Below are 9,603 nucleotides of genomic sequence, written 5' to 3' on the forward strand. Positions count from 1 at the left end.
ACTGGCTACGACTCAGACAACTATAGCTAGACATTTCCTCACATCCTCTCCAAGTAGACGCACTTCTGTCACAAAAACATATACCTGTGAATAATCGTAGGAAAAACTGGACTCAACATGTAAAGGAGGTACTTGACAATTGTGGCTACTCATACATTTGGTACACCGACAACGCTAATATAGACATTAGACAGACATGTGCACTGTTAAGAAGACGTTTAGTAGATATGTATATTCAAACATTCTTTCATAACCTGTTGAAAGATGAAGGAAAACTAAGATTCTACAAAAACGTAAAAACGATCTACGACATGGAGAATTACTGTATCATAATGACTTTGACCAACGTGCGGCAATATGTAAAATAAGAAATAGCGCGCACCCATTAGAAATAGAGAAAGGGAGATACAAAAAGCTACAGGTCCAGGACAGAACATGTAAACAGTGTGCAACGAAAGCAGTGGGAAATGAAATACATTTTATATGCGAATTTCCCGAATTTGAAGCCGAAAGAAACAGATTATTCACGAAAGTATCCGAAAGTATCAAAAACTTTTCTAGATTAAGAAATACACAGAAACTCATATTCCTTTTAAAATCTCCCAACCCACTCATCATTGAAAGTGTGGGACTTTTTATTTACCACTGCTTTCAGAGAAGAAATCAAACCCCGCATTAGTACCATAGATATAGAAACTTACTATAGAATAGCAATATAGAATGATCTTGTATTACATGTATACCTTTTGTTTTACCGTACATTTGTAATTCGACACTGTTGTCAACATGCAATTAGCCTAGGGGCATGAATTTGCAATAAACTATTATTATTTATTCCACTCTCTTTCTTGTAAAAGCCACATTCAAAGTATCATAGCCAGTGCGAACTCTACCCTTGGTTTTATTAAAAGATCCGTCGGTTACCGTGCCCCTACAAATGTTAAAAAAACCCTATACATTACCCTTGTTAGGCCTAAACTGGAATACTTTGGTCTCCTCATACCCATAACCTTATCACTGCTCTCGAGAAAGTCCAGAGACGTGCAACAAAATATATTCTTAACGACTACACAACCGATTACATGGATAGGCTTATTCACTGCTCTCTCTTACTCCTATCTTACCGCAGAAAAGTATTAGACTTGTCCTTCTTGTTTAAATGTTTCTTAGGTCAATACGACATCGATACCCAGCATTATATAGCCTTCCCACATAAATCTTTAAGATCCAATTCTCAGGCCAAGCTTCAACCCAATAAATGCTTTTAAAAACTTTTTTTCCAAAGAATCGTACCCATCTGGAACGCTTTGCCCCTCAACACCAGACTCCTAAAATTAAGCCCTACCGTTTCTATCAACACTTTTAAAAAAGCTGCCCTAGTTCACTACCACTCCCTTACTACCAACAGTTTTGACCCTAATGACATATGCTCATGGCTCACCCACTGCCAACGCTCTAAATGCACCCCTTTTTGAAGTCCTCATCCTGATCCTACATACATTTCACTATCATATCTCTGTCAATAATTTTTGTTATCATTGTTGTTGATATTTTTCATTATTATCATTGCTATTATGTGGTTTCCACAAAATTTGGTTTATTTATCTTCTGTTAGTGATATTTGTTATCATTATTGTTGTTAATATTATTATTATTATTATTGTTATCATTATTATTAGTGCTACGATTATTATTGTTACGTTTTGGTTTGTTGTAATTCTGTTGTTAGGTCTACCGGGACTGGGATCACAAAAGAATTCCTGTTTCCCTCTGTCCATTTATACCTTGTGATAAAGCTGAAATAAATAAATAAATACATTGAAGTTTATTAAGTTAACTTGAACGTAAATACTATACTTTCTTATTTTTAACTTGCAATCTTTGAAATCTTGTAGAGCAGAGAAGTTATTTGGAAGGGATGCACAAACATAGATGGGAATTGTGAGGTATATGAAGAAGACAACAGAAATAAGAAATAAAGAAACAATACATTTCACCGTGGGAGTAAAGAAAATATCAACTAACGGACGTGTGCTTTTTTATTTAAACAAAGGTGTAAGACTAGCAAAGCGTACAATTGTTATCGGGAAGAAATGATTGACACAATGATTCAGGAAGTTTCGTCTTACGCCTTGGTTTAAATCAAAAAGCACATGCCCATTAAGTAGACATAAAAGAGACAACACTCCATTTTGTACTTATCTATATGAATGGTTTATTAGATTATTATTATAAAGGGTGACAAGGTTATCATTGTTATTGTCAATTTGTTTATGTGGCGCTGTAAGAACAACTTGTTATTGTTATTGTATACTCTTTGTATGTTGTGAAAGAATAACTTAAGTGCAGAGTCAATTGTCTTTGTTTAAGCGTAATTAAAGGAAAATCACACATTAAACAGAAGAACCAGACTCAAAGCCACCATTTGTACATGATATTCAATAAGGTAAGTGTTCTACAATGTTAGCGAGGTTTATATCTAACTACTGAAGTCAGCCCAGTTTACCAATTTTGTACATAAGGAAACTATTTCGTTTAATGATATAGATATATAAAATCAAGTCATAAAATTCGCAACCTATGTCAATTTATAGCAATATCATTGTGAGAACTTACAAGTCTAAGATTTAACGGAGTTTTTATTTCATTCACCACATTTTGCCAAATTCGTCTGTTAGACTATCAAACCTGCTTGCATTGTCAGGTTCTATCACATTGCCTTCATTTTCCTTCGCTTTTCTGCGCTTGGTCTTCGATGAGGCCTTCACTTTATCTACTATCTCTATCCAGGTTTCTTTCACAAATTTACTTAACTGTAAGCCTTCTTCAATGGACTGTTCCTGCTCTTCTGCATACACATCCATGATGATGGTCATAAACATACTCAGCAGGATAAACTGCATCATAGCCTGGTACGAAAAGAACATCAGCGGACCTAAAACACTCTTAGCTCCTGACAGTTCATCAAAGTCAAAACTTCCCAACATCATCATGCAGAGACTCTGTAGGCTGGTCTGGATGTTCTTATAACCCTGGAGCTTCACGCCAAAGACGAGGTTTCCCGCTTGAGTGTACGTCATCATGAAGATGCTGGCCACGAAGAGGAACTGTAAAACGGGCTTTGCTGATTTCTTCATCGTCACAGAAAGTGCTTGAACATGTGAGTTAAACCGCAGCATGTGGATGAACTTGAGTGTTGTACAGCAGATGAGAATCCCAAGTAGGTAGGTGTAGACTTGAAACCAGCCGGCTGCACTTTTGTACTCTTCGAAAGGAGTGCTGCCTGATTGTCGTTGCCCTGTCACCTCGTCAATGATGCCTTGCGCCTTAAAGTAGACAACCAAGGTGGAGAAGCCAATGGTGATGATCAAAACTTCCAACCAGCTCCAGAACTCGCTCAGGTACTCAACTGGCCGTGACAATAGACTTCTACCTGGTTGCGAAAATTTGACATCATAATTTCTTAATACAATACAATAAGGGCTTGCATACGTTTTCGATATTGTGTTATAATCATTGATTTAATCATAAGTTTCAGTATGTTTTCTAACGTGAAAGTGGTCGTTTAGATATTTACCTCTGTTTGTATTGTGGGGATTGTTGCATTTAAATATGTTCTCAATACGGTCTGTAGCATCGAGACTCTTAAAACTTGTACTTGTTTTGAGAAGTGTATATATGTATGTGGTGTTGATATACTGTTCAAGTGTGCTCGTTGAAAGGCAAAAAGCATATCATTCATTTAGTCAAGCAAAAATAGATCAAAACCATTAAGATGAATATGGATATATACAAATTTGTGGCGATTCTAACCTTCTCTTAGCAGGAAAAACAGAAGAAACAGCGCCAATGCCACTCGAAGAGTGAGAAGAAAGATGGCTCCATGTTGGACCAGTCTCAAGGTTACAACCTCCGAACTTGTGTCGGCAGCCCCTGAAGTCGTGAACTCTACCACCACAGTAACTACCGAAAACAGGTTTGCGTGTGGATTGTAGAGAATTAACTCAACAAAGACTGCACGGGTGTGCTGGTCCAGCCATTGATGGTGTTGAAGGTAGGTAGCCGTAGTAAGACTTGCTTCCCTGGTGGTCCTCAAAGCTGTTTGGTAACCACCGCTCAAGTACGTGCCATGTTCTCCGAAGTATGGGAAATCTATTGCACAGAAGATCATATTATAATGCAATGCTAAACTTTCTTCCAACACTAAGGTATTCATGGATCAAATTTGGGACGACCGCTATCGCCTTCTTCAGGATCAATAATGACCAATCACTGCAGAACGTAAACTCGCAATCGTTACAGACACGTGACTTTATTGACACGTGCCATTACGGATACGTGACGACAGCAATTGGTCAAACGTGCCAGGAAGTTTATAACGCCCACTGTCTCTGTTAAGTGATGACTGGAGTGCCCTGATGTATATGGCCTCCTTTATACCTCTCATAAAGTAGTCCTGCTCAGTGTCCAGTATTCGGACTTTGTCCAGTTAAAAAGGTATGGCCCGAAGATTCATCCGGCCCGGAGAGCCATCACTCAACAGAGACAGTGGGCGTTATAAACTTCCAGGCACGTTTGACCGATTTCTGACGTCACGTATCCGCAATGACACGTGTTAATAAAGTCACGTGTCTGTAACTCTTGCGAGTTTACGTTCGGCACTGATTGATCATTATTGATCCTGGAGAATGCGACAGTGGTCGTCGAAAATTCAATCCGTGTATACCTTAGTGTTGGAAGAAAGTGTAGCATTGTATCATGATTACTACCAACGCAGATGAGCTTTCATTAAGAAGATCATATCATATCAATAATATATCCATAAACTGGGATTTTTAGGCAGTAAACATCTGGTCTGAGAAAGTGCATAAGTCAGGATGGAAGGACCTCATATCATTACGTAAGATGCATTCAGATGGCATAGACTATAAATCACATGCAAACAGAGAAACTAAGTACACTATTTTGTAACTAGTTTATTTTGTTCGACTTTGTGTATATTACAGACCCTTGTTTAGTTAATCACATTGCACTGAAAGGATCATTAAAGGCAAACAGAGCATTTTATGAGTCTTGAAACTTGAATTAAAAACTCAAATATTTCAATTTTTTTGCATTTCTACGTTTTGACAGAGGTGGGCGGGGCTATGGGATCGGTCTATTTACGCTAGGCGCGTGAAACTAAAAGATCACCATGTAGCTTAGTTTTGTGCCGCTTTTAAGCACTTTTGATAAGAAATCCGCACGCAAATTTGGTAAACAGTGGCATCAAATGTCAATTTCATAACTATGACAGCAACTAGAATATTTCCAGTTTCTAAGCATTATAAAATGCACTGGGTGCCTTTAAAGCCAGCGTACGAAAAATCTGGTTAACATGAGCAGCATACCATTAGACAGGGATGCAAATGTATGATTCCAAGGATGACCCCTCTCTGAGACAAAAGTGTCACTGGTGACCGTATTTGGCGACGGAGTTGACGTATTACCGAAAATGTCCATGTCCTGCAAGGTGTCGTTGATAGGAACCCATCCCTACATTTGTAATGTAACAAACTTATCAGCGTAAAATATAACTAGACGTCAAATATTTATGTATATATATAAATATATATATAGCAATATGGATTGATAGGTGGATGGACGGATGGATGGATAGATAGAGAGATAGAGATAAATAGAGATAGAGATAAATAGAGATAGAGATAGATAGAGATAGAAAGATAGATAGAGAGATAGATAGAGTTTGATAGAGATAGATAAAGATAGAGAGAGATAGGCATAGATAGATAGATATATAGAGATAGAGAGAGAGAGATGGAGATAGACATAGAGATAGATAGAGATAGATAGATAGATTGAGATAGATCGAGATAGATCGAGATGGATCGAGATGGATAGAGATAGATAGATAGATAGATAGATAGATAGAGATAGAGAGATAGAGATAGATTGAGATGGATAGAGATAGATAGCGATAGATGGAGATAGATAGATAGATAGATGATATTATGCAGAATACAGCTTACCTTGGTGTAATTTTGTGAGTCAGCCAAGAGGAGATTGAAGTCTGCCTGACAACGTGATATGAACGTTCTCATTTTCTCCGGTACATCGCAGATCTCTCCTGAGTTAGTTCAAGTGGGGATAGTTAGTCTTATTATGTTTCTTGGAAATCAGTTTTGACATAATGTTATAATTGCTTTTGTCTTTTTTTGAGTGAGGAATAAAGAGATGATCTGTCTGAAAATAATTTCATCAGGTTGGTAAAACATAGGATATTTGGAGTTTTATTAAACACAACCAGGTAATCTCACCTGCTGACGTTTCGGTGTCTGTCAGACACCTTCTTCAGAGCTTATGACTGGAGTACTGCTTCTCGCCGCTATAATTAGCCGGTGTAGGTGGCGCTTTTGCGACGAGAACGTATCCGTTGGATCAAGGAGGCAGTGTGGATCAGGAAGTCATCACCAGTGATGAACCGAGACGAGAGGGGATACAAGCTCAACCACGTTTAGGATTGCGTTCTTGCCGCAAAAGCGCCACCTACATCGGCTACTTATAGCGGCGAGAAGCAGTACTCCAGTCAGAAGCTCTGTAGAAGGTGTCTGAAACGTCAGCAGGTGAGATTCCTGGTTGTGTAGAAAGAAACTCCAATTATCAGATGATCTGTCTATTCAAAGCAAGACAAGACATAAAAACATACCTGGTTTGAGTCGGACTTGTCTCAGCCTTACTGCACCGACCGGATGAGTCAACATGTCCTCCAACATCCGGTCAGCGGAGCTGGCTCTTCCGTTGTACCGCAGTGCAGTGTGGGTGGCCGGAACTAAACCGTCTGTGATCCATGTCCAGAATGACGGGATGTCCTTAACCTGAGAGCAAAACAAATAAGTTATGGCTACTACTTTCCTTATGCTTGTGTATAATATAGCGCATATTAAAATGTGTATGTAAGTAGAGGACTCCCCTAGCTTTCTGAGACATATACTCGGTGTCTTACTAAGACTGTACAAGGCTGTGCAAGACGGTACTAGGCTCTCCATTGCCTCTGAGACTGTTACTCCTTTACCATATCATTCATGACTAATGTTGAAGATGTTGAAAAACGTATAAAATTAGGAACACAGTGTGTTAGACAAGACCTACCGACTCGAGTTAATAGAGAGGAGAGGACATGTGAGTGTGGAATAAAGATCGTTTCTCGGCCACGGCAAACAATTGGAGTCTGTCTTCACTTTCCATCGAAGAACCTCAACCTGCTATTCCTCACACTTGTATTTCAGGTAATTCGTTTGTTTTACAAAAAAAAAATACATTAGCATGACTTACGCCTGTGGCCCCCTCGGTCAGTCCTTGTACGTTCTGCGTCATGTAAAACGCGATAGGACTCCTCTCTCCATACGCCGTCAGCATGATGACCGCAACGAACAAACCTATGCCGACAACTTCCAGGACTGCGTTCCGTCGTTTGCGTTTCTCTTCGCTCTTGGCTCTTAGTTCTGCCAGCATGGACGGGCTGAGAGGTGCTGATGAAGTTCGGGTGTCGACAGACTACAATGTAAATGAATGAGTGGCATATTTTGTGTGAGAGTTCAACATCAGGTAGTGTACTGTACTGTTGAAAATTCCATGTATGTATATCTTACGATGAACATATCTGTATCTATATAGCCGGTAAAACTACCATTAGGCCTGACACACCAGCTTCGCAGGCACGCGGCGCGGAGGCAGCTGGTTATATTACACCGAACAGTCTGTTACACCTAGTCTTTGAATATCTGACTGCAACCGTTCTTTAAAGCTATTTATTGAAGATGCTCCTACAGTACTTGATGACAACGAGTTCCATTCTACTATCATAATGGTTCTCGGAAAATATGAATTTTTGAACACAGCAATCCTTGGCTGATTACTCTCGTACTTAAAAGCATGACTATTTCTAGTCCTCTTCTGAGCTGTTATTAGATTCTTATCAGTCCGTAAGTCCACAAGTTTATTAGTCATTTTGTACATCATGGAAAGTCTGGACGTTGTTCTTCTGTATTCAAATGACATACTTCATATAACTGTACTTCAAAACAAGGCTACTTACCTCTCGACGATGACTGGTTCTTTCTCCACCGACATATTGCAGCCAACCAGTTGCTGTACCCAATCTCATTCGGGGAGTCCTTTCCTCTTTCTAGTTTGTGGAAGTAATTCACAGAAATACATATTGTTGTGTTTATGACGACATTTTTAAAGGCGTTGGCTTATCACGAAATGACTGCCAATTCTGCTTAAAGAGGTCAGTCACCTTTACAAATAATGTTAATGTTTACAATGTGTCTGTTTGTAAACACAATAACTCAAGAATGCTGGCTGTATGGATGTATTCAAATTTGGTATGTGTTCTTGTTTTAATGAGTATTCTTATATCTCGTGTTCTGGACATACATGTGTCGTGGTGTTTGAGTGGTAGATATCACAGAGCGAGTGGTATAGATTTGGGCATTTTAGATGCAGTGGGCTATAATTTTTTTTCAGAGTTGTTGAAGAAGAACAGCTAAGAAATAAGTTGACGAATCGTCATTTCAAGTTGATAGCTTAAGTTATGATTTCCATAGTGAGATAATGGTTTTTAAAATCATGAGCTAATTTGCATAAAATGATGATGATGAATGATAATGAGAAAAGTTCATTCCATTATACGGATCTCAAACATCAACATGCAACATACGTTAAGTAACAACTATCGATGAATATCAATTATGCAAATTAAGACCTAATTTGCATAATGAAGGAAACACTATATTACCATTGTGGTAAATGATATTAATACTATACTTGCGGCATTAGGAAGTTAATTAAAAATTAACATCGTCTGACATAAATCAAGCAAATCAGGATCTCTTTTACAAACTTTATAAGGAAATGAAATGCTACAATGGCCTTCTTTGCTAAGATAAAACTCATACTTTGAACAACTTGCGCTCTTTGGGTAGAGAAGAAGGTCAAAGGATTTAATTTATAAAAATGAGGACCTCTTTTGGAACAATTATGATACGTCACTCAAAGAAAGGAAATATCGTTTTGCGAAGCTAAGAGGTACACAAGCGATGTACATTTAGAACCTAATGACGAATTTACCTTTACACTTCTGTTTATGTATTCTTCGTCATCTGCTGGTGATGATGGGGGAGGGTCCTCATCTTCCACTGGGTTCTGTGTTTTTGGTAATAGAGAGAAGGGGAAAGGAACATTCTTATTTATCTTATCTTATCTATGTTATTGGGCAAAAGCCCATGTGGGTATCACGCCCAGGGTGCACGCCTAAGGCGGCCGATGGCGGTGGTGTTGCTCCAAAAAAAGTGCAAAATTTAAGCTAAACTGACAGTAGTAAATGAAACAACAACATGAACAATATAAGAATAAAAAAGTGCTGTGATAGCCGCCTTAGCTAATATATGTAACTACTGGGAGGTGGGGAGGCCCTTGTGCTGGGCCAACCCCACCTAAACTGGTTGACTGAGTTTGATCTCATTGAGCTGGCAGGTAGGCAGTTCCATTCCTAAATTGTTCTAGGAAAGTAGCTCGCCCTGTATACTTCCGTACTACAGT

The 9,603-nt window shown here is 38.7% G+C and overlaps 1 protein-coding gene across 1 annotated transcript; it reads right to left on the bottom strand.

The window, feature by feature from the left end:
- Positions 1–3,470: 3,470 nt before the first annotated feature.
- Positions 3,471–7,550, bottom strand: LOC136434277 (polycystin-2-like). The gene is made up of 5 exons (XM_066427004.1): positions 7,333–7,550; positions 6,707–6,875; positions 6,030–6,127; positions 5,391–5,535; positions 3,471–4,152 (listed from the first exon to the last, which is right to left on the bottom strand). The coding sequence occupies exons 1-5, from the start codon at positions 7,510–7,512 to the stop codon at positions 3,809–3,811; spliced, it is 936 nt and encodes a 311-aa protein (XP_066283101.1). The 5' UTR covers positions 7,513–7,550; the 3' UTR covers positions 3,471–3,808.
- Between the last annotated feature and the right edge of the window lie 2,053 nt (positions 7,551–9,603).

Source organism: Branchiostoma lanceolatum, chromosome 5, assembly GCF_035083965.1.
Source record: "Branchiostoma lanceolatum isolate klBraLanc5 chromosome 5, klBraLanc5.hap2, whole genome shotgun sequence".
NCBI lineage: Eukaryota > Metazoa > Chordata > Leptocardii > Amphioxiformes > Branchiostomatidae > Branchiostoma > Branchiostoma lanceolatum.